Raw genomic sequence first — 26,957 nt, 5'->3', positions numbered from 1 at the left:
TATAACCTGGTAGTGCTGGGATGCTCTCGGGAGCCCTGAACCAGGTTTCTGTTACTGCACAGATATCAATGTTCTCCATGCTAAGGAGAGTTTCGAGTGCGTGCATCTTGAGGTTTAGACTTCTGGCGTTGAGTAGCATTACTCTTAGTTTCTTATCCCTTGTGATACCTATTTTATCATGCAACATGGACAAAAACACTCTATCATTATTGTACAAAACACACATGAACTTGTATCATTTTTTATATAAAGGTGTAATTGCTGTAAGCAGGTACTATCAGCTGCTGTCCTTATGAACATTTAGTCTCATATCCTTAAGCACTCTGTTAATTTTGATGCTGTCTACAAAATGCAGATTATCCCATGGTAGTGCCTTACACTTCTTTAACTTCTTTATTAAAAATTTAATTTCAGATTCTAAGACTATTACCGGCTGATGAATGATGTCACCAGCAGCATTTGCATTGCCATTAGCCAGTGGATTTAGAAGAGCTCTTTCATATCATTTTAATGATTCTGTAAATTTCTAGTAGGCTTGATAGTCCTAACACACTCATTTGACTCCCTTTGCACATTATTAACAGTCTTAATTTGTCTCAAAAAGCAGTAGCAAGGGTCAAACCAGAAGGAGTAGCCAGGGGATATATAAAAACAATCTAACAAGATGATGGAGCATAGCTGGATAGTGTTAATATGCAATGCTAGGAGCCAGTTCAGAAAGATAGGGAGTTGCAGGCATTGATGTGAGAGGTGACCTCATTTTTGGGCCATGGAAGTGATGTTGTACAGTTTCCTTAGGACTGAGAAAGAAACTAGAGGTTCACTCACAGTATACATAAAAATAACCTCAAATGCCTGATTTGAAAGGATAAGGAGAAAACAGCTCTATGCAGTGTGCCAGGAAGAAGGAAAGGTCAAAGACTGTGGTTATTTCCCCTGGATGGCAAGTCAATGTAAGGAAGAGTTCTGATGGATTGATGCAGTCATTGGCTCCCCAAAACATGTCAGGAAGAAAGTGTAGAGGAGAAAGTAAAGTAGTAGGATAGAAATAAAATGGAGCTTCCTGTTGAAAGTGTGAGAACTGAACTGAAACCTTTTTTTTTGTTAATTTGCATTTGTTAACTGTTATAGAGACTGAATCTCAGGCTAGATTGCAGTAATGTAGTAGTCAAAGGGGAGCTAACAGAATAGCGCCCTGCACCACAGGAAACAGCCATTAAAACCTCATTACCTTAATCCTCTGCACTACTTGTCAGTTGTAAGAAATTTTTCTTGCAAAGAAACAAGCATAATTGTGAGAAATGGGGCCATATATAGCTAATCTGAGACTGCAGTACCTTAGCATAAACTCTTTATTTTGATGTATAGCGAGGACAAACTTAATAAGTACAAGTTGTAGGTGTGCAACCCACATCAGGAATGTAATGTGAGAAGGCAACTCTCTGCAAAAATGTTTTACTGACAGTACATTGAATTTCAGGGTTCACAACTGGCTTTGTAAATGTCACTTTATGTTTTGCAATTGCAGGACTTGGAATTATGTTTCTTACAGTTATGATAAAGAGTAAAAGGTTGTTTTATTCTGGGCCATCTGACTTACTTGTAGCGGACTGGGAGATTCTGTGCTCCATGGTAGAGACAGAGCAGAAGTTGACTGAGGTCTTGGAATATGAGCAATTTAGCCATTGGTGCAAAAATGATTAGCTTACTAGATGTAATCCCACAGAATGTAGGGAGTGTCACAGATGTCTAGGTTAAGGCACCACTAGCCAGGAATCATTCTACCATGCTATGGTTTAGGCCGGAATAAGGAACAAGAATACAGTAAGAAAGATGGTGAAGTCACTTTAGGAGAGAGGATTATGCTGAGCTGATGGAGAGTGCCGAAGTCTGTTAGACTGTAGAGCTTTAGTTTAAGATAATACTGTACTCAGGGCTCTAGACAAGAACTTGAAGAATAGGCAGCAAAGCTAGTTTGTTTGTAGCTGAATGTATGAGGCTACTGATTAGGCAAATAACAGAGCTTATCAATATTTTAAATGTAGGGGTAAGGAGGTAGAAAGACACAGTACCAAAAGTTCATCTGATGAATAACAAAGAATGTACGTGAAGTTGCAAGCTGAGAAGGAGTTAACAGAAAATCGTAAGAAGAAGAGCAGAATTTTAATTATAAAGTGGAAAAGAGAAAAACAGTGACATATCTGGCCAATCTGAGCAAAGCTGGCTGAAAAAAATCGCAAATTACTGGGGAAAAGGCTGAAAAGTAATACTTTGTGCTCATAGGTAGTTACTAGGCATGTGGTCTGGAAGTCCATTGAAGAGTCTAGACCAATTGCCCCAGAATCTTTTTTTCAGATGAATGACTTGCACAGAGTCACACTGTTAGCAAAGCAGGCTGAAGGAAAGGAACCTTGTACTACAGAAAGCAGCTTGTTAACAATTCATAGCCTCAGTCCTCTGTGCTAACTGCCAGACAGTAATGCCAACACATGTTTTCATACAGGAAAGTTAGATAACAGTTCCAAAGTGTGATGGATGGATGTCAGAGCATGAAGAGCAGTGGATAGATATCTGAACTGGGAATACGGACATGTAGAGAAAGTTGGCTGCCTTTGTAGAGGATTATATGAAAAAAAACAGATGGGCTCATTTCCATTTCCTTTGGAATTTGGTCATTGTGCTGGCAAATCTCCTGGTGGAAATTATCTACACAACATTGGCATGTATACAATACCCTGCGGCCTACAAAAGAGAAAAAAAGAGATTGCTTTTCACAAGGAGTACAGTAAGAAAAATATGAGAAACTACAGGCCTATCAGACTAAATACATTTTGGACAGAAACCAGAAGGAAAGTTTGATTATAGTCTTCAGGGCATCATTTTACAGTGCCTAGTAATGAGAAGGACATTTTTGTCAAACCTCATCCTTTTTTATGGTTGGGATTCAACAGAGCTTGACAGGGAAATTCTGGTAGAAGTGGATTAGCTGCATGTTACCAAGACTTTTAACTGTATCCTGTAGAGGACTCTGCAAGGGATGAAGAACTGATTGTAGGACCAGGACTGAAAACATGGTGTGCAGGCTATGACACTGACCATTGTTGTGGCAGAAATGATGGTAGGGATAAGGAAAGTGACTAAAAGAGGAATCAGTACTGGATGAAGTGCACTTCCTCATATTTACTTCAGACGTATCTGAGGTAAAAGAGAACAGAAATAGTCTGTTTACTGACAACACAAAGATAGAGTCAGAAAATGATGATTTATTGCAGACACCTAGAGATAGTTAAACTTCGGTCAAAACAATCCTGATCTGGAATATCAGCTGTGGACGTGGAGGCAATGACACAGAGGAAGAAACTTATCTGGGGTTTCGACCATACCTAGTTTGCATTGATACTATCAGCAGGGTGAAAGGACAGCAAATCTGATAAATAGAATACTGAGGTGGATTTTTATGTAAATAGACTCCAAAAATAAAAATGCAATAACATGAGTATTTTTTCAAGTTCTGAAGACCATACAAAGATAGGCACAATATGTTTCTGCAAGCATCCCAGAGGAAACAAAATAATATGGATGGAAAAGAATATAAGAGACTAGCAGGAGGTCTTTTAACTTAAAATTAGAAGAGACACAGGAGGACATTATATGGTTGTGCAAGACCAGGTCATTGAAATGTTATGTGGCATCCTGAATTAGGTGGATGAAAGTGGAGTGGGGCAGAAAGAAAAAAGTACAAGAGCCATCTACTAGATATGCAAATGTACTTCTATACGGAGTGAACTGGGGACCAATGGAATAGAATATCATCATGGATTTTGGCAAGGAGATTCATGGAGGCATTCAGAAGGGCAGGGAAGAAGCTAAATGAAAAAAAAAATATGGCATAGGAGACATTGAGAAAGGATGAACATAAAAAAGGAGATGAAGCGTTGTAAAGTATTAAATGCACTTAAAAGGCAGACTGTACAGGCTGACATCTGCAAATGCAGAGCTGTGCTATTAAGGGAGTAAACAGTGGACCTTTCTAGACCAATTACTCAACTAAAATAAGAAAAGTACAAAGATCTCTTGTTGTTAACAATTTCTTAAGCTTGCATGCCCTTAAGTTGTTTGTTTTGTCTTGCCTTATTTGGCAGTACATAGATTTTGCATGTTACAGTAAAATGGAGGAATTTGTGAAACTAACCAGTTTCTGATTGTTCTAATAATGGCTGATACAGAGATGTGACAAACTTGCTGTGAAAGTACAGAGTGAGTAAGGTTATCACATGAGAGAGAGAGAGAGAGAGAGAGAGAGAGCACCATCCAGGAAATGGGCCTTAACACAAAAGGATTTCTACTTGAGGAATACTACCTAAGCACTTGCATCATGCCTCTGTCAAAGAAAAGTGCCCCTGCATGCTTCAAGATGTGTTGCCTAATGAGTGATCCAAAGAGCACTACTCCAGCTGCAAAACAGGGATTGGGTTGGTATTATTGGAGGAATGTATCATATAACCATTAAATGCAAAACTAAAGATTGTAAGGAATGCTGTAACCCATCGCAGTCAAAGAGAATATTGTATGAAAAGCAGCTAAACTTACATGTACAATTTGTCACTGTAAGCACTATGTAGTGTATACCCTAAAAGCTTGCAGTACTGGTTCCCACCTAAAAGAGTAACCATACTGTAGGCAAGAAGACCATTCTCAGGTGGAGCAGTCAAGGTTCACTTATATCTGTGGTGGTGTCTGATCATCTGCTCTGGACCAGTGGAATAGCTGTAATTTAGAAATACATGTGAATATGAACTGTCCTTCACTAGAGAAGCCCCACAGCATGCATCCTCTGTCATGTCAGGCATAAGAGCGCATGTATGATATTACCTTTCTGTGCATGCATTCTGAGGTCTGACATACAGGTGATGCTTTGGGTGTCATCAGCTGCTGCACAGATGACTAGACAGTCACTGTATTATGGTATCATGCAACTAATAGTTAATGAGATTATGCAACTAATAGTTAATGAGAGTCTATATTCCATCCATCCATCCATCTGCAACTCCTTTTTCCATTTTTGCACAAGGGGTTGTGGTGTCACTTCAAAAGTGACATTCATCTAGTTCCAAGGTTCATACCACCAGGTGGCTAGCCCTGTCACTGCTGTTCTTCCATACCACACATGCTACTGAGCACACACACACACACACACACACACACACACACACACACACACACACACACACCTATGGCCATTTTGGAGTGTCCAATCCACCTACTGCATCTCTTTGAAATGTGGGAGGAAACCCGCAGAAAAATAGGGAGGACATGCAGATTCCTTTCAGAAGGCACCCCAGCTGAGAGCTGAACTGGAGAACCTCTTGCTGTGAGGCAACAATGCAATCCAGTGTGCCACTAGCTACCCATAGTGCGATTCAGTCTCAGTATTTATTACTTTTGTACCATAAATTCTATTAACTTTAGGGCATTGGCTTAGCATCTCGTCTCTATTCTATCAGGCTGCCACTACATGAGGATGCCTTAGTATACCTAATCAGATGTGATATCAGAAATAAATCCCATCTGGGAAGTACAAGTTGCAGTATTTGCACTTAAAGTGTGATAGTACTGGCTTTAGATAATTTACTGGATTTTTTGTGCTGTGGTGAATATTGTATTAAGAAATTGTTTAACAAGTTATCGCATGGTGAGAAAAGGGGATGCTTTCATTTTTCTAGGTGAAATTTGTTACTTTTTGGAAAAGCAGTGTGTTTTGTTGATCAGCCTTTGTACTCTGGTTTAATTATTTTATTTTATTTATTTCACATTTGCTGATCGGGAAAGTCCGACTAGGACAGAGCCTATTTTCAGCGGCTGCCCGGGGAGAGACGCTCCAGACACATGTCTCTGGAATTTGGAAGGAAACCCACAGAAATGCAAGGAGGACATGCAGACTTTGTATAGAAGGCACCCCAGCCGAGAATCGAACTGGAGAACCTTTTGCGATGAAGTGACAATGTTAACCGCTGCACCACTCTGCCTCCCCAAGCCCAGGTGCTCAGGCACCACCTGGTTTGTTGTTTAAAATCAGTGTGTCTCCACATGTCATCATTCTACTCTGCTGTGTCATGATTACATGATACCTGAAGATTCCTAATAGGACTTGTCCTCAGAACCAAACCCCAGTATATCTGGGAAGAGCTGTGTATTTTGCAGGACTCTGCACTCGCCATTGCTTCAGATATCTGTTAGCTGTTGCTATAGATTTTACTCATTTCTGTACTCTTCCTTTATTGATACAGTAGATTTAATTGAAACTCTGGTGCTTTGACTCATTCTTCATCCTAGTGTAGTAGTATATACTCCCTGTTTCACCAGATACTAAACATTATGAAGCCAGTGTTTAACTCACTGTTTGCTGCCATCCTAATAGCAATAAAAACATTGAGGAAATACAAGGACTGCCTCATGCTGACTTACAAGTGCTCAATTCATCATGTAAATGATTCTATGTGACAGGCGCAAGTATCTACCAACACAGGGAGGCCAACATCTGTTCAAAGACCGTTAACTGTACCCAGCATGTCGTCAGTTCTGACATCCAGGTCCCACAATCATATGCACCATGTTCTTTAAAAACAAACAGGCCTTCTCATGCTGTGGTACTTAAAAAGTCCCTGCCTACACCACAAAGTCCTCCTAGATGAAGGTTTGGTATATAGTACACTCAGCATTATGTAGCAACATACACAGACACTACAGAAGACACGGTTACAAAAAGGTGTCACTCTACTGGCAGGCTGAAGTCCTAAAGACAGCAAGGCTGCAGTACAGCTGGTAATGTCTTAGTCATAAGTGACTACATCCCCACACACATGCACTTCTCACCAGGCTGAGCAAGGACCGAATGATGGTTAGCAATCTCTCAGGTGGCAGGATTTGCAGTTTCACTAGGGCCCTTAAGTCACTTCACCTAACTTCACATTTGATATGGTCATCGCACAGGTGGGAATGAATGACTTGAATGAAGTATTTGTCCTTGGATCATATGAAATGGGACATGATGGAGTTCTCAGCATATGCAATTGGTAAGAAGCTAGCATTGAGCAGTATGCACACACACACACACACACACACACACACACACACACACACACACACACACACACACACACACACACGCACACATATAATATCAACCTGGGAGGAGATGGTTGACATCTCTGGCTGCTTTGCAAGAGGTGGCCTGCACCACTCTCCTCATATTGGCTAGGAATTTTTCCTCCCCATAATGCCTTTTTTAGGCAATGTTAGTATCTTCAAATTGCCTATATAGCCAAAATCAAAAGCAAAATCTATATAAAGTTAGCATTGCTCAATGCTAGAAGCCTAAACAAGAAATTACAACCCTAACGGTATTCATAACTTTTGAAATTAGAGATGTCTATATAGTTACTGAAATATAATTTCAAAACAGAAGTAATACCCACACAATGCAAAGATTCAATGTCCGCCACTCTTCCAGACCCCATGCAGAAAATGACGTTACAGGGGGTTGCATATCTATAGTCATCTCACCAACAGGGCAACAACCTTGAGCTCCTGTATCCTTTTCATGTTAAATAGAACTATTATCATAATAAGGAAGGGCACACCAGACATCTAGGTTCAGGTAGCATTGCAGGAAGGTGAAGGCAATCTGCAATACTATCCCATATAGTTTAGAATTATGGGATGGATCTTAGATGGAAGAAAAGATGCATCTCACCACACATTTTAGATAAACTACATTCATTACATTTGAAACATGTATTGTTTACAAATAAGGAGCTGCTTTCATCTGATAATGTAGATTACAGTGTTTTGTAGACCAAAAGCAAAGAATGAAAAGAAAAAAAGAAAATGCGCTGCTATAACATGAACATTTCAGGGACATGAATCAACATTTATAATATGCAATACAGCTGCACCAGATTGCCTGCATATTGAAGAGACATCTGGCATCTCTGTAACTTCTAACAATGCATCAGCTATAGTGTCTATCAGCAAATGATGCAGAAAACAGCAGCAAGCAAAGGGACCCTAACAAATCATACTCATCAGAGGAGGAAATTCTTACCTGAGTGACTAAGTGCAAACAATCCTCATATAGTTATGTTTCACCTAAACTAGGTACCCTTACTGTAAAATGTCATTTAAAGAAAGCAAACCTTTATTTGTGTCTCTGCAGTAGTAACAAACCAATCAAATGGTTATTTTCTCCCTTGTTTGCCAGATCACAATGCAGCTGTAACAGCATCACTCTGAAACAATGGTGCCATGAAACCAATCTTATCATTTAAGTCTGTAATAACCTGCCCTGCTCTTCAGGGGTAAGAAAAGTCTGATACCAGTGTAATTCATGATTCCACCTCTCTTGGAATACAGAATTACAAACTTGAAAGACAGGTGAATCAGTAATGAAACCTTTCTTGATAAGGCTTATTTCTCAACATCAAAGACTGAACTTCATTCCAGTAACACTATCCAAGAAAATTACAGGCTACGGAAGTGCAAAATTATGTCCGACTACAAAATATATTGTTATAAGAAATGTGGAAATGTCATTTAAAGTGAAACTTTAAATCTGTCTAGACTGAGCAGACTAGTGAAATATACATTAGTAAATAACACTCCATGGTGATCAGCAGAACAGATAAAGTAAATCACATAAAGCTACTCAGGAGGAGCACAACATGGAGTAACACAAACACAATAGTGCACAACGTACTTCATGTTAAATACCGATCTACACTGTCACTGCAATATTGTTCAGTGCAAACCATTATGGGGTAAACAATTACAGAATTAATGTACTGGTGAAAGCAGAAGTGTGAGTGAGAGAAAGAAAGATACAATCATAAAAGGTCACATAATATAGTGCAGAAGCAGGAAATGATTAGTAATAAATACATCTACTTAACTGCATGCAGCGTAGGCCTGCAAATCAAGTCAGTACAATGCAACATGAAATGTATGGGCAATAAATAAGTATATGAAGAATATTGTTCTACCATCTACATTATAGATCCACATATAGAACATAAATGCCCAGAACAATACTATTGCACAACTGTGTTACATGCTAGTATAGAGATAGTTATCCAGCTGGATGACTAGTCAGATCTACAAAGTTGTGCCATTGAGAATGAAAACAAATAAATATGACTTATTTGTGGCAGGATGTACTAGTAAGAATGCAGTCCTCCGAGCCAAAATGAAAGGGTAAGTCTGCTAACAGTTTGTGAGACAGACATCTCTCTCTCTTACCCGCCATGCATACCACACACACACACACACACACACACACACACACACACACACACACACACACACACACACACACGCACAGTATACTTACGTTTAACTAGAATTTATTTTGAGGTATGAGGTACTGTATCTGCTTGTGTAGGCAAAGTATAGTGCACTGAGTGTGACACCAGCTTATAATAACAAATACATACATGATATACTTATACTAGCAATGCATATACCCTTGATGGTCCAGCAAAGCAGTGGTAACTGGCATGGGGAACGCAATTAAAGCGAAGCAGGCATATACATGGGATACTTGCATGTGGTGATAATGATAAGATGAGAGTCTTGAACAGAGAAGAAATATGGAACTAAACAGATACACAGACCCTGTAAATTCACATACTATCCTTGTAACTATGCAGGGGTGTCCTGCACCCTCCTGTAACAGACATAATATGTGGTGTAACATTTCTTTGTGTGTGTTCCTCCTACTGCAGTCCATTAGTGCCCTCATCAAATCTGCTGAAGTATTGCACAGGTATCTTGCAAGGCCTCTCAGTAAATACTGCCATGACCAGGTCACAGTAACCACACACAGATTATTCACAGCATAATCAATGCTATGCAGTAGGCTGACTTTATGTGTCTTAGATGTTGCAGCAGATACAGACACTTTGCACAGCACAACATGGTAGAGCATTAGCCCCTGTCAATCTGACAACATTAGATACTACAATGAGTGGTACTACCTGCTTACTCCCTTGTCCCCCCCATATTCAGAACTGTGGGATTGCTATATTGCATAGTGATCCCAGGCATATTGATGCACACCACTGTGAAATGCACATGAAAATACCCCAAATGACATGTAAATATCAAAGACTGATAAGAAATACAGTGCATACTTCACACATTCTATCATCTGTGGAAAGCCATATTTGTTGTGTTTTTTTGCAGCCTTCCCTTGTAAACACAAATGTGAATCAGCAAGTGATACTGGTGTACCTGTATGTTTACATGTAATATGCACACACAGAAATGGATGGGTGGCAATCACATGGCTAAACATAACATTGTACTGAATAAGCAAACAGCTTTTGCTAGTTATACCAAAACACATACATCAGGAAAACTGCATTAGGTAGGTGCCACTTCATAATAAGACAGAACTAACCTGTGTAAGAAAATACAAAACACACAGTAGTGCAATGTACAAATCAAAAACTATATTGTGGAATGTGGTCACATAATCTCCACCATGGTGTAAAGAATACAATGGCATGGTGTATGGCAATGAGTTTCATATATAAGTGTGTCAAGTGTATCACAGAGAGTCTATACTTGAAGGACAGCACAAACGAAAGCATATAGCACAACACCACAATGGGTTGTTTTAATAGTTAAGGTGTTTACCTTTCAGATACAAGGTACATGGGTTGATTATCACCTTTGAAAGTAAAGTTGAATAGCTTAAAATGCTCACAAGGGCTTAAATAAGGATGTTTGGATGGTTATTGTTACAGTAAAGTTGGTTTGTTTACAAAAATGGTTGTTAAGTCACACCTACAGAATAGACTCCCTCTCCATGTCAAGCATAGTACCTCTCTAGCCCTCTTTAAGAGGAACCTGGATGACTGGATGGGAAACAGAAAATACACTCCTGTAGTCCCACCTGTGACCCTGCTGGACAGGGGAGACAGGTGCTAACTTTGTGGAAACATGGGCAAAATTCTCGGTTAGGCTTATAAGGGCCTCCAGGCCAATGGCCTAGTATCATCCTATCAACTTATGAACCTATGACTTGGTCTTTAATGTAATTACTCATACTGGGTTTGTTAATGTTTTGTTCTTAAGTCTCATTTGTACTTGTAAAGATGAAAGTGCTTAACAAATACAACTTTTTTGTGATATTGCTGCCCAGCCTAGTGACATTTTTTTGTTACTATTAAATATTAAATAACTTATATTTTGGATGCAAAGTACTTCCCCCAACAACAGTTACATATTCCATGCCAATATTGAATGATAAGGTAGAATAACATATCCTACACCAACTTTGAAATATTACGTGGATGAACTATTTTATTTACAAATATATAAAAAAATGTAAGTACAAGTAATAAAACAAATGCAAAACAATTTCATAGATAGCTCATTTTCTAACTGAAATAATGCACCTTCTAGAGAACTTGAAGACCTTGTCCTTAAGCACTCTCTCACAAACAACTCTGGGCGGTCCATTATTTCTCTGTTAATACCCACCCTGTTAGGAATTATTGCTTGCATAAGTAATCATTGATAGCTGTCAAAGAGGATAAGGATGCAAGACATAGATCCTGTGGTACAGGGTTTGATTCCTTCAGTGCCAATTGCCTACTGTGTGACCTTCAGTAAGTCAATTAACTAGATAGTGCTTTGGAGGCAACTGGGAATTTAGGCCAGGCTTCTCAGTGGTCCTTTGGAGTATAAACTCATTACTGAATATTTTCTTTCTTCATACAGTATCAGTACGGTTGCCAGGGTTGGAAGGGTGGCCTAATGGTTAAGGTGTTTCCCTTATAAACACAAGGTGCAGGATTTGAGTCTCACAAGAGATAATTGGCTAGGCTTGGAAATGGCTCGCAAGTGCAATTAGCCTAATACTCATCTATGAACCTATGCACCTATTTTGCTTGCAGAAGATGATCCAAAGAGCACCAGTTGTACTTATAATTTCATACTCCAAAGTGCTGTTAATGCTTAGAAAGTACATTTTGTAAATTACATCCCCCACTCAATGTGCTAATGTAGAGTATTTATTTGTTACTTGTATGGGTCAACCAATATAGAGAACTGATCCACATGGATCATTTTCATACACACTGCCTAGGAGGATACTATGATTAAGTGACATGCTCACTAGATTGCCCGTTAGGCAAATGGAGGCGAACAGAATCAAAATACAGAAAAAAAGCAGCATATTATTGTCTCATGACTTTAATCTTTGGCCGTAACTGTCAGACCAAAATGCAATAGTAATATGTCTCAAAACTTGGCCCTGGTCTCATGGTATGGAATTCTAAGGCACAACCACTAGGCCATTATATCCTGATAAAGGCTGATAATTCTTAAGTTGTTCTAGCTAATACACAGGAGAGACAGAAAGTAAAACAGAGAGATAGTGGAGTTTGTCACAATAATCACATGGTAATACCTCAGGAAAAGAAGTTGGCTCCAATTCTGGAATGTACTAGAATGAAAAATTGTCTATTACAGAGGGCTAGAATCTATACTGATTCAGTTTAGCATAACACATTTACATATTGAACGTGGCCAAGGAAATGAAACTCATTGGCTTGCCAACCATCAATTCCTATGATTGACAATATCACAGGTTGCTTGTAAAAGTGCCTGAATTTGATGCAAAGGTCCACTTAGGAGGCTTTTCTTGGAGGGGGAATTATCATAGCTGGCAGACTGCTTTTTCATCTATAAAACTAGGTACTCCTGAATTTCTCTGACAGGCAGAGTACTGATAGCCCTTAATATGCCAATATAAATTGTAAATTTCTTCATTTACTCAACATACTAAGGTATCATGTATTAGTAAGTATTTATTTGGCTGTCAGGAACTGCTGTGGGCAAAAGATGTGAAATCAAAATTTGTTAGAAAATAAGAAAGAGAAAACAAAACTTTCCAAAGTTTATATGACAATCATCTTAAAACCATGATAGCTTGTTATGTAGTGAAAAGCATGTAGTTGTCTGAGCAAAGACCCTGCTATTGTCTTTTGAGTTAAAATAGTTAAGGCTTAGGAAAATGCTCTTTTCTATAAAAGGTCTTCAACTGACTGCTGTGTGGTTTGGGTAAAATGAGGTTTGGAACAGACCCTTTTGTCCTGGGACATCTTCAGTGGTGTTAGATACATGGGATAGGAGGGATTAAAAGAATAAGTGTAGGATAGGGTTAAATGTGGGGGAGAGAAGTTAGGAGGAAATGAGGTAAGAATAGGGAGGGGATTACAGGGTTTTGTCAAGTGTAATAAAAGTAGGAGTCACATTTTGGCGTGAACTTGCAATAGTGCAGGTTTATGCTCATGACGACCTGTAGATACTCCTTCCGAGATAGATGGTTTGGTCAGCTATCTAGGTGGAAGAGGTGAGTACTATGTAGTACCAAAGAATTTTTTTTTATTTGGGGGAGGTCTGCAGAGTAGATGGTTTGTGGGGAAGTGTGGTACAATGCAGGGGGTGGAGTGGGTAGTGTGGTAGTTTGTTCTTGTGGAAGACCTCTTTAGTGATCCTTCCTCTACTTTAGCTGTCTTGCCTGGCTGCATAATGTTCCTTTACTCCCTCTGCCAACCAAGTGATTGACTGGTTAAACAATTTAACTGTTAGCCAGTAAGTTTAAGTTTTTATTTGTTTAGAGGTGGGCCGGAACATCATTAGGCACTCGAACAACAAACTGAAAATTAAAGTGTTTGCACGCCCCCCTCCCCCCATGGAAATAAATAAATTGTGTTGATGCCACCATGTTGTTAGTTAATCAGCAAATCTATTAGGTTTTATTTTGATATCCCTTGCAACCCTTGTCTGTTATAATTGCTATTGTAAGGGTCCAAATGTCAGCATTCAAAGTGCGCCATTTTGCTTTTGTTTCAAGGCATTGATGAGTTGCTTGTTCAGGCATTTGTCAATTACTGTGTTTGCTGTATTGAGTGGCAGACCCTGATCACATCCATTGCCGTGTTTGGCGGGTTTCATAGGTTCATAGGTTCATAGGTTTATACTAGGCTATCTGCCCTAAGGCATTTATAAGCCTAGCCCAAAGTTTTGTGGCTTACGCCACCCCTTATAAAAAACTGTGCCCATTATTTTGTTGTGTTGTGCCTCTGTCCAGACACAGAGATGATTGATTCCCTCTCCCAACGATCCTCCCATCCACAGAAAGAGATTTCTTTGAACAGAGCCAGTGAGGTGCTCTGCCTCACATGGACGGGATTTTATTCCATAGCATAGGGAGTGAGTGAGCATCATCATCTCCTCCAGCACCTCCTATTATATTCCGCAAGGTTTAAGTCGTAACCTCTAGTGGTTTGGTTTTGAGATTTGGAGGTGGTTCACTGCCGGGGCCACTCTGTGCTTGTTCACAATCCCAGCTTGTATGTTTTATGCTTTTGACCGGGGCTCCACACCCATTCAATGGCTCATTTGGGAGGTGTGGCAAGGCTTTTCAGATAGTCCCCTCATGCCTCTCGCAAACTTGTGGCAGTATCTGTGCAATGTGTGGTCTGCAATTTGTACTGGATTCTAGTAACTCTGCAGTCAGGCTCTGTAGTTGCTCAGTTAGAGCCAGACAGCTTATTTAGCTAGTCAGCATTTCTATTTAGGGTGTTTGTAAGGAATTTCGGCAGTCTGGGAGGTGGAGAGAACTGTGAATTTCTTTCACAAGCTTTAGGCGTAGAGTGTGAGGTTTGTCTGAAGTAACGCAGTAGTCTGCGCATGCGTGGGGTTGTTGGTATCGATGGGGGTTTGCCTGAGATATGGCACTGCTGGTGTGTATATTATTGTATTGCTAATCAAGATCTTCTCTGTATTTTTATTACATTTTTTCTAGGCTGTTCTTGCCAGCATTTTAAACTAGCCTCGTCTGCCCCGTAGCTGCTGCTTTCTTTGGTTGTTGTGAGGTGGGGAGACGAGTGTATCGGTAGAGCTGCGGTTATATTTGTAAAAAAAAAAAAAAAAAAAAAGAGGAAAAGTTTATTAGTCTTGTCTTCTTTTGGTGGTGGTTCGGGGGCTGGATGGAGCCATAATAGCAGTTTCATGGGCTGCGAGCTATGTTGGGGGAGGAGGTGGCTACCGGGCAAGCGTGGTGTACCGCTATTATATAACAAAAAAAGTCAATCGCATGTATAACGGCAAATTTATTTATTTATTTATTTGTTTTATTTATTTGCTGGTGGTTAACCAGGATAGTCCATTGGGCCAAAAGAGCCCTTTTTCAATGGAGTCCTGGGGAGAAAAGCTCCAACACAGATTACACAAAGATTGCAGAGATTTACATTTCAAACATAACAAACAAAACATAACATTACAAGACATAACAAAGTACTGATGTTACAATCACAAAAGTTAAAAAACAAAATTATATATAATTTTTTTTTTTTTTGGATAGCATTATTCTAGTAGGATTAGGAAGTGAGTAGATAGATGCAGAAGGCTTTCAGGATGATAGGTATTATTAAGAAATTGATTACTAGCTTCAATAAAGAATGTATGAGATGGAAGACTGTAGAAAGTGGAGAGTGATTATGTGGGGTGGGAGCAGGAGCATTCCCATGTGGATGTTAGGTGGGAGTGGAATGATTTTTTAAAGGTAGGGAGGCTACTGATGGTACGAATGGAGGGAAGGAGGGAGTTCCATAGGCGTGCTAGGGAAAAGGATAGGAGGTTTTGTCCTGGGGGACGAAGGGGTCTGTAGACTTCTATTATGTTTTGATTAGTAGATCTGAGAAGTCTTTGTGTGTGGTGAATTTTAAAGGTAGTGGACAGGGAAGGACAGAGGGATGGCTGAAAAATGAGTTTGTGAGCATAGATGAGCTGAGTATAGGAGAGGTAGTTGGGAAGTTCAAGCCAATTTAGTTTGTGGAGTGGTGCACAGTGATGGGTTGGAGATTTATTGCTAGTGACGAATCTGGCGAAATTGCACAGTAAATCATAAGGTCATCATAAAAATAACCACTCCTCCTACTGTAAGAATACAGAAATAAAATAAATGTCCATGTTATCAGTGCAGTTGTTTAATTTTTAGTACAGAAGTAACATTATAGGACTTCGAGCTATTTTAATAATTTCACTAGTTATAGGTATTACATGCAGCAGCCTCCTCTGTATTGAATACCTTGTATTTTGGCAGTATTATCATTATGTTGCATCAGGTCTAAGAGGAGAGACTAGGACATTTTTGAATGTTAATGATAAGTACAACAAATGATTATGATATTATTAAAAAAAAAAAAATGGAAATACAGACGGCGAGCCCAGGTATAGGGGACAAGTATAGCTTTCAACACAATAGTGTAGGTAGGTCATAATGCATTGTAGTTAGAAACTAGTGCCAGTGGGTTCTAGATGGTATAATTACTACAGAGCTGCCATTTCCTTCATGGCTTCAAGGGAGGAAACTAAAATATACATTAAAAAAAAAAACATTGGGGGGGTTGCAGATATCATGCTCTAAGGCTTTGAGTGGTAGGACACTGGGAATAGTCAGGTCCTAGTAACTAACATGTGGCTGCGGCGTGTCTCTAAACTGTGCATATTTTCTCGGAATGTCCTGTGTCCAATATAGTTACTTAGTTCAGGAATAGCTGACATAATTGGCTGGTTACTCTGTTGGGTGGTGTATTGCCTGGATGGTGAGTTCCGGACTGATGTTAGTTATTGGATGAGTAGAGTAGGTAAGTAACAATAGGATAGTTAGTGGTATGGATGTTTTGTGCTGCAGACTGAGGGGAGCCATGGGGCAGAGTGTGAGACTGAAATTGGCTTAAGTCACGGTCTTTAAAGTGTTGACCGTGGGCAGGACGGAGGCGGTTTCTCAGTTAGTGGCAAATCATTAAACACTGAAGTTATGAAATAGTGACAGACGGAGTTCAGACTTCATATCCTCCAGTAAATTTATGGTAGAGCAAAAACTTCTTATTCTATCTTGGGGGTTGTTTATTCATCTGTACAGTTTTTCACAGACTGTCCAGATTTTGCTTCATATGGGGTGTGGGGTTGGTGCATCTTTCCATAACATTCTGGTTTTCTACTATATTATTGAATAATTGTGTCAGAAAAGACAGACATTTGAGTTACAGACTTCATACTCTTTAGAACATTCATGCTAATTAGCCCCTTTGAGGGGTTCTATTCAGTACTCCAGCATATTTTGAACATGACATATAATATAACAGACAATCACTTTGCAATTGCCCGACACCATTCTATCACGGTCAGTGACAGGCTGTTATATCTTTCAGCTATCATACTTTGTGGTACACTAATGGCTATTCGGGACAATATTTATTTTAAGAGTTAAAGACTAACATGGAAGGCAGTTGACTAGTATGATATGTCTCTTTCCATTCAAAGTAAACTTTATGCTCATAAACTGTCTATAAGTATGTAATTGGGAAATATTGTTCACACAGAGGTTGTTTTATTGATGGCAGAAGTCATGGCTATGGTAAGGTGACTGAGTTAGGTGTATGAAGTAAAAAGCCCTACTTCTTACTTCATGCAGAGAAGGCTGGCACAACTCTTAGCAGCTGACTCTTGTGCCTTATCTGTAACACTTGCATTAGTTTAGTGACACAGGTGGCATCCCAGGGGCGTATTTTCTGTTTCCCATCCAGTTAACCAGGTTGTACTTGAGAAGGGATAATGAGGTACTCTGAGTGGAGAGAGAATCTATTCCACAGATGGGGGATTTTGTGGGACACATATTTCTCCTGTTAACAAGTCCTATTGATGTCACAGACCAGATTGAAGTCAGGCTTGTGGGTTACTCGGGTGCACATCTGCTATTTTACTGGCTGTCTAGGTTTGGGGGAGCAATATATTCAGGCTATCCCTACTTGGGCTTTGTCACTCCCTCTCCCATTCTTATGGCTTGCCCAGATTTTGCACCCAGAGGTTTGTAGTCGTCCGTTGATGAACATGGTCATATTTTCTACTAATTCTGTTATTTGTGTTGTGTCAAATGGGAGGTATAGTGTCAGAATAATTTATACGTGGTCCATATTGTTTGCATAACTGAGCGTACATTTGGTGAGCAGGGTATGCTCTGGTCATGCCTTAACTTCATCATTAAGATGTTTTGGCTATGTGTGTGCTAAGAATTTACAGTTTTTCTTTTTTTCTCTTTTTGCAGGTGGGGCACTGCTGACAGGGCATCGGTCGGTGACCTGAAGGAGGTGGGTTCGAATGGAGATGGAGGCTATCGCAGTGTTGATGTCCTTTTTTCTAGATGGTGGTGTTATGTTGGGTCTTTTAGATGTCAGAATGCTAGGTAACGCAGTCAATCATGATCGGCGCAGAGGTACTATCAGCTGGCAGTCTGAAGGAAGCACTCTTCTTATTTGATTAAAGTTGTTACCAAGAGGTTTTCACTTGCTGCAGGGAACAAGGCGACAGGTTCTGATGTAATTTTATTTACTCATTTTGGTGTGTTTGCATTATGTATGAAAGAGGGTATTTGGTTATTGAAACTGTAGCAGCCTGAATTCATTACATGGGTAATATATGGGGAGGTACAGGATTTTGATTTTATTTATTGAATCAAATGAGTGTTGAAGTCAAAAATTAGGACTATCCATTTCTTGCAGGATAGCAGTGTTTGTGCAGCTACATTTGTTTGGGAAGGGGTAGATTAGTTATTTTGTATGTTTCAGGGGCAATGTAAGAATGAGTTCAGTTTGTGGGAGCATTGCAGGTGAATGATTGGGGCAAATTAGAATTTGCTGTTGAGTGCAGAGGTTAGACATTAATAGGGAAGCATTAAAGGGGAATTTAAGGCTTTGGGGTAATAGGGAGTTATTTAGAGTTATATGTATTCTGTTTATGGAAGATGGGGTTCTTCATGGTTAAGAGGGCTGCTGCTAAGCAGATGTTTGGCATGTTATTCAGTTTAGTTGGGGGAATTGGGGTTATTGTTTATGAATGGCTGTTATTATAGACTCCCTTGGTAAATTAAATTGCAGGAGAGTACGAAAAATTTGTTTTCTTCTACTACATATGGCAAATGTGAGCTAATAGCCCTTACCACATTTTGTGGTATCTGTGGGGATATATTTGTGGTGTTGGACACATACATGTTCAGCAGACTTTTAGATTGTTTCATATGGAAATAAGTAGGGGACGCAGGGTAGGTATGGTTATATTTAACTTATCTTTCCACAGTGATTACTTGCAACATTTTCAGTGGGTATCATTTTACTTTTGATGCTTATTGTGGTATTGCTGTTGTATGTTCTTGTTGGGTTGTGAAAGGATTTTATACAGGTAAGGTGGGGATGGGCTAGGGTAAGGGAGATAGTTTAGTGTCATGGGGTGGGGGGGGGAGTTCCAGGAAAAGGGTGCTTTTGGATATGGTTTAATGTCTTTAACAATGTTTGTTGGGTGAGATTTCATGAATTTACAGTGTTTTTTCTTTTACAGATGTAAGCAGTTGGGGCTTGAAGGGAGTGGAGTTGGAAGGTGATGGTTTTGTCAGGGTGGCTGTTCCTGCTCTTCTAAATACATCTGTTGCAGGAGATGTTTTGGTCATCAGAGTGGTATACAGTGAGGTTGTAGAGGGCAGTTAGAAGGAGCAATCCTTGCAGTAAACTGAGGTGAAAGATAACAGATTTTGTTGATCAGGTGTACTACATATTACTTTATCTGGGTTCATTGAAGCACAGTTGATTTTACACTGGCCTGGGACAGTGGGGTTTTTCAGGTATTGCAGGTATGCAGGTGTTTTAGGGGATAGTAAAGGATTTGCATACTGTGTCTATGAGGGAGGCTTAAGAAAGGCATGTTTTGTTGTGTTTCTTTGCAGATGAGGGCTGGTGTTTATGATCTAGCTGAAGTTTAGAAATGGGTACATGAATGATGTTTGGCCTTAGGATGGAAGCTTTGGTGAAAAGAGGGGGAACAGCCTGGTCAGACTGGTGGGCAGAGAAGAGGGGCAGGTTTTCCCTCTTCTGTTTCCCCTCTGTTGATGGATGTAAAATTCAATAAGTTTGGAAGGAAAGTGAGCAGTTGCTCTGGTAGACAAGTTAATAAGCAAGCTGAGCTGCTTATATGGATGGTGGTGTAATTCAATAAATTGAAGGTGAGTGTGAACTCTGCCTCATTAGTGCAAGGATAAGTGAGCAAGTGGGGGACGCTGCTTATCAAGGGTGGGCAGTTGCACTGCCCTTATGGTTATGTCATGTCTTCTTCCATGGGTATTATTATCACCTGTGTCATGTTTTGGTTGAAATTTATAACTATTGGTTAGCAATCACATTTATGGAAGTTTAATAAAGGTCATCAAATGTCATTTGGTGTGGTGTGTGTTTATTGAAGTGGAACAGGACAAATGAGGTTTGGAAGAGACCCTTTTGTCCTGGGACATCTTCATTGGTGTTAGATACATGGGATAGGAGAGATTAAAATAATAAGGGTAGGATAGGGTTAAATGTGAGGGAGGGATGTTAGGAGGAAATGAGGTAAGAATAGGGAGGGGATTAGAGGGTTTTGTCAAGTGTAATGAGAGTAGGAGTCACATTTTGGGGTGAACATGCTGCCCTCCCTCCCTCCCCCTTTTTATTAGAAGGGATTTTGTGTATTTTAGTGGGGAAGGTGGAGAAGAGGGGCAGGTTTGCTCTTTTCTGTTCCGCCTCTGGTGATCGATGTGCAATTCAATAAGTTTGAAAGGAAAGTCAACGGTTGCTCTGGTGGACATGTTAATAAGCAAGCTGCGTTGCTTATTTGGATGGTGGTGTAATTCAATAAACTGAAGGTGAGCATGAACGCTGCCTTTTTAGTGCAAGGATAATTGAGCAAGTGGGAGACGCATCTTATCGAGGGTGAGTGGTTGCACTGCCCTTATGGTTATTTCATGTCTTCTTCCATGGTTATTATTATTATCACCTGTGTCATGTTTTGGTTGAAATTTATAAGTGTTTATGGAAGTTTAATAAAGGTCGTCAAATGTCATTCGTGTTGTGTGTTTATTGAAGTGGAACAGGACAATTATAAGTTTTAAAATCTACTATTTAGATATAAAATAAGTGGTATTTTAGGCAGGCATTTGGTTAATTGATTTTTGTTTACTTGTCTACATAACTATACATTGAATAATTCATTTTTTGTCTTCATTTGTGATTTTTGGAGGACTGTAGCATCACATACAATGTACAGGATTGTAAGATGTAGTATATATAATGACTAGTGATATAGTATGTTTGAATATTTTGTGATATATATTTCCCATGAGAAATATAAGAGGATGGAACATACCACAGATGTAACTGTCAAAAATATATACTTGAAATGATAAGTTATAAGCAAGTAGTGGTATACAAATAACATTTTGTCAATTTTGGGGTCAGTGAGTAACCAGTCTTCTGATGTATAATATGATATTTTATGAAAGATTAATAAAGTGCACATTCAGTCAAAAGAATTCATGTTGGTTAGATACATCTGAGGAAAAAGACACAAATAAAGATAATGCAGGTATAAAAGTTAGTAAACCAATTAAAATCCTTGCACTACCAAATTTTAGTATATGTACTGTAAGTATAATTTGTTATTTAAAATACACACATCATACCACAAATCTGCTGTGTTGTAAGTGGGAATAGGAGCTGCAGAAGTGGGAGCTCCATGTGACCCCAGTGTACTGTAAAAACTGAAACTTTCTGGATAAATCTCTGTGAGTAAAATAACTTGATGTGCTGTGAGTAAAATAACTTGATGTGCTAGAATGCAATCCTACCTTTAGTCAGCAAGTGTACCTGTTGCTGAAATGGTACACAGAAATTGTGTTAAGTCTTTGTTGCACATCACTTATTTCATCTGAATGTCTCTCACTAGTAACATTGTGTGATGCCAAACTTTTCTGCACCATCTGACTGCTTGTCTTTTTTCCCTCTCAGGTGTGTTCATTATATGTTGGCTACCTTTCTTCATTACGCACATCCTGAATATCCATTGCACAGGGTGCAAAATTACACCTGAGATGTACAGTGCTTTCACGTGGCTTGGCTATGTCAACAGTGCTGTTAATCCAATTATATATACTACATTCAACATCGAATTCAGGAAAGCATTCATTAAAATACTTCACTGTTAAGGACCTGGATAAAGGATAACACAGTACAAGACCTAAACAAAGCAAAGCCTGTACAGGATGGGAAGGAAAAGGTTTTACTTGTTTTCCTTGCAGAAAGGCCAAGCATCACATGCCTCCATTATGAAAAATGACAGCAGGGAGACAACACCACAATTATCTTTCTCTGGGGCATTTTAAGAAGGCTTAACTACTGTAAATGTACCTCAGTAATAAATAAGGCAAAAATGCTTTATATAAAACAATACTGGATTATATTAGTGTATCAAAATCATCTTATAAACAGCACCATTAATGGATAATGACTTTAAACACTCATGGCCATGTTTTTGCAGTCTAGCCATACAAAAACAGAGGTGGGCTTTTTTTGGCTAATATATCAGGTAGACTTATTTTTCGAACTGAGTGCCAAAACTCATGTAGACCTGAAGACTTTAATGAAGGAAAAATAAATAGAAGAAATGAATCCTTCTGGAAGTGTTTGCCCATGTTTGAGGTGCGACATTAAGCATAGCATATTAAATATGAAATGTAAATAGAAGTTCATATTAGAAGCCCAAGCCAAAAAATATTATTCTGACATTTTGTTTTGCACAGAATATGTTTTTTTTTCCATTCTAAAACAAATATATTGTTACAGTCATGAATCACTGGATTCAAGGTTTTATAACCTCTGAATGTCATTCTGTGGTGTTACTCGCTTTTTCATCCACAAGGTCATTTCAGAGATTTGCTGAAAAACTATATATGTTTTGCTACACTTCTCTACAGCAAATCTGTATAAAATGTAAAGGATTTGCAGCGTGTAAACCATCCTCTGACAGATAGTCTTACACGGTTCTGTTATGGCAGCTGGCTATATTTCATTTTTCAAAAAGTGAAAGTATAAAAATGAATGTATGTTGATAATGTCTCTCAGCAAAACTAGATAAGAAAATGAAATTTCATTTTTATGTGCAGGGAAAATATTTGCTGACTTGCCATGCATATATATAGCTCATACATACTTGTAATAAATTTCTAATGAAAAATGATATGACAGAGCAGGGTTTTATTTTGCAATCACCTTTGCTAAATATGCCATTTTGAATGACATACTGTTATCATTCCTATTTACAATACATGGTTTTGTCCTATGGCGTTCAGTTTATTTTTTCTCAAGGTAATTGATATCCTCTCATTTACCTTGCCAATGATCTATGAATAATAAAGACACAATAATGGATGAGATCATGCTATCCGAATTACCCATTTATATCTGCGATACTGACAGACTATTATTAAAACAAATAATTTCATTATCTGGAGACAGCTGTGCTCTAATTTATGCAATTATGACATGTGAATGAATAAATAAAGACCAGTTTGGATTAAGGATCACAAATATGCTGTTTTGTCCTGGGTATTTTATAGAATATTGAAATACATTTTACTACACACTATCTGGGATTGACACATAGGTAGACTGTATTACAATTATCTGCAAATAGTACAAAATGTATTTTTTCATATAGTTATGCATAATGACAGTGAACCTGAGAGATGACAAAGATGAAACATGTCTGGAGATTTTAAAAAATTCAAAAATTTTGCAAAATTACCACTGTAGAAAAATGCCGCACAACAAAAGGAAGATCTACAGCTTGCAAAAGAAGGATCTGAATATGTTGGAAGTGCATGTAAATTATGTATTTATTTATTTTTTTGCTATTACTGAACTCATATGGTATGCATTTACTACTACCTTTATACTGAATGTGCTACCAGCAACTAGAACAATAATATAAACATAATGCCTTAAGACAAAGTATCATTTACAAGTATGCAATGGTCACTTTGCCAATGTAGGATCTTATATTTATTTATCTGCTCAATACATTTTAATGTGTTATAAATGTTTAAATGAAGAATGCCAATGCTTGCTTCCTTGCTTCATTCCACAGCTATGGTCATCAAAATGTTTAAAAAAACTTTTACCACTTCATTCATCTTGAGATTCTTTTACATTATCAGACACCTATATAATTGTGGATTTGTTACATCCATGCCTGAATTTATACCCCATAGGCCTGTGATGTCTGGAAGTCTTATTACTGGGGCTGCATGGCCTTTAGCTAGCTGAGCACTGGAAGATTTCATTAAGTCCAGTGTAAGGCTCACAGCCATTACAGTTTTGCTAATTTGCAGCCTGATAAAAATTCCCTCCCTAGAGATTTTACTCCTTTACCATTTTTGGATTAGCTATTCATTTCAGCTACCCCATTTCCTGTCCCACATGGTTAGTAAGGTTCTAGGCAAGTGTATAGACCTCTCTGAGTCTGGTCTGAGGGAAGATCTTTTGAAGGATCTATAGCTTTGTGAGTACCATATCATATGTGTCTGACTTTAACTTGTAACTTGGTCAGAGTTGAAGCTAAGTCAAAAGGCTCAGGTATATGCATGCACACAGTGATAGGGATGATGTCCTCTGTGAAGCAACAACTCAGAACTAATATCCAGGATATTCATCATTTCTTGTAGGAAATGCTGTCTCACTTGCTTACTAAGAACCTAATCAGACTCTTAACAAACTCCATCTGCCTTTCTATAACACACTGTCTGACCTTTGAAATCTCACCCAGACATTCAGTACCTGTATGTGTGTGTGTGTATATATATATATATATATATATATATATATATATATATATATATATATATATATATATATATATATATATATATATATATATATATATATATATAGTTTTCCCTTAGATAGTACAACTTGTATATGGCTGTCTTCTTAGGTGCCTTTCCATCTAGTTACTAGTTAGTCTGCAATGTAACACTTTTAGAGGCTGCCTCTTGCCATATATAACACCTGTACCCATGTTTTCTGTTTACTGACTTTGCACATATCCTCTTTATTTGATGATTTTTGGTGTTTCTCATTGTACTAAGCAAACTGGGCTGAGCCTAAATACATAAACAAACAAATTCTCCTTCACCTCTGTGGAAAGCTTTTATGATTCTCTCCCACCTATGATTTCTCCTTCTTCTGGACCTGGCCAAGCACCAGAAGAGTCTCAGGATTCCTCCATATATCAAGAAGACCCTTAGGCGTTTTATCATTGCACTGTCTTATTCCTGTAGTCCTAGTGAATTATCTAATAAGATGACTCTCTGGCCTCTCCACTGGAATCCTGTATTCGATGTGGGACAACACAAAGGAAATGGAGTTTGTTGCAACTTGAAACTTGTAAGAAAGGTTATGTTAGTTCCACAAATGATCTATCCTACAACAAAAAAGCTTATCTGGATACATCAATCAGCTTCTGTAGAAGCCTTGAGAGAGGACTAGATTTTTCTGTTTAAAGGGACTATATAGTTTGTGCTAGTTTTGGAAAAGGTTAGTGGGGTGGGGTGGTGAGTGATTCTGCTTCTGTCTTTTCATGTTCCAAAGAAGAAGGAACAATTTCTGTATCACTTTGGATCATAACAAAGTTAGCCAGCGCATCCAGTATTTTCTCTTTTAGCTGAGCACCCTGCAGGAAACGATGTTCTTACTTCTACAGGTCATATTAAAGATGTTGCAGGGCATGATGTACCCTGTTTGGCATATTGAAATTAGGGCTTCACATAGAAAATTATTATGGTTTCCACTGAGTGGGCATCACTTACAGTGCAAAGTGTTTCTGTTGGAACATTCCTTAGTGTCTTATCCCAATATAGATGAAGCCTTGCATTAAAAAAAAAGTAAATCAGTGTTTCTCTACTCAGTTAATTAGCTCCTTTTATCCATATCCAGTAACTCCCTAAAGGCTTTTATAAGCCTAGCTGGGGAATCCAACACAGCTGTGTCCCAATGTATCATGGGTGTTTATTAAGAGGTGGTATGTTAGTCAGAAGTTTCTAGAAGTTTTATGGGGGGGTATGTTAGTTTGGGCATTACTGTCTACCTCTGTCTATCACAGACATGGCGGCCAGACCTAGGGTGAATTTCCAATTTCCCATCTATTGGTAAAGGTTAGGGAGGGACTCTGCTTCACATGGATGGGAACCTGTTTCAGAGCACGGGATCCTCAGAAACCCATATCTATCTCACCAACATGTCTTATTTCTGTCACAAGCAAAATTTAATTTTTTGAATCTAGTGGTTCTGATGATGTTCATTTTGTGAATGTGCAAAAGGTCCATCAGAGCTTACTCTGAGGATGCCTTGTATGCCAGGCATAGATCATTTCTCAGTAACCTTGATTATAAAGATAGGACTTTAAAGTGATCTGTATAGGACAATAAGTTTATGCCCTGGATTCTCCTGTTAGGGAACTTCTGTGGGTACTCTAACTGTCGCATATATCTGGTCAGGTACATGCCGAAGGGGGCATTGCACACTCAATTATTGGTCTGATAAGGGCCAAATAAAGTAGTGTTATGACTTCCTTGGACTTGGATGCTGTATCTTTACTTATAAGTTGGGTGAAATAGAATGATTTTACTTCCTTGGACACATGTTGGTCAAGGGCCAGATTACTGTCTAAATATGTTCACAGATCCATGATTACTGGATCAACTCTTAGGGGTGTCTTATTGATGGAGTAATTAGCCTGGATGACACTTTTCCCAAAAGATACTACAATGCATTTCTTGGCATTGAGTTTTAATCTATGACTTTGGTACCAGTCATTTGTCTGTTTTAGACCCTCTTATAAAATGTTTGTATCATGGGGGGAGTCTGCAATAAATCCCAATTATTGGTCATCTGCAAACTTGGTCAGCTAAAGGCACCTGACATTAGCCTTTATCTCCAAGAAGTAGGTGCCCAAATAAGAGCGGTACAGTA

General features: G+C 38.8%; 1 protein-coding gene across 1 annotated transcript in view; it reads left to right on the top strand.

The window, feature by feature from the left end:
- The window catches only part of DRD2 (dopamine receptor D2), a 1,643,650-nt gene extending 1,620,134 nt beyond the window's left edge, over positions 1-23,516 (top strand). Inside the window, exon 10 of the mRNA XM_044081065.1 lies at positions 21,939-23,516. Coding sequence (XP_043937000.1) covers positions 21,939-22,135 — 197 coding nt within the window. The 3' untranslated portion in view covers positions 22,136-23,516. The remainder of the gene's footprint in view (positions 1-21,938) is intronic.
- The last annotated feature ends 3,441 nt before the right edge of the window (positions 23,517-26,957 follow it).

This window comes from Protopterus annectens, chromosome 8.part0, assembly GCF_019279795.1.
Source record: "Protopterus annectens isolate FY-2018-M chromosome 8.part0, PAN1.0, whole genome shotgun sequence".
NCBI lineage: Eukaryota > Metazoa > Chordata > Ceratodontiformes > Protopteridae > Protopterus > Protopterus annectens.
The sequence above is the reverse complement of the archived record's forward strand: the minus strand, read 5'-3'. Positions and strand labels throughout refer to the sequence as shown.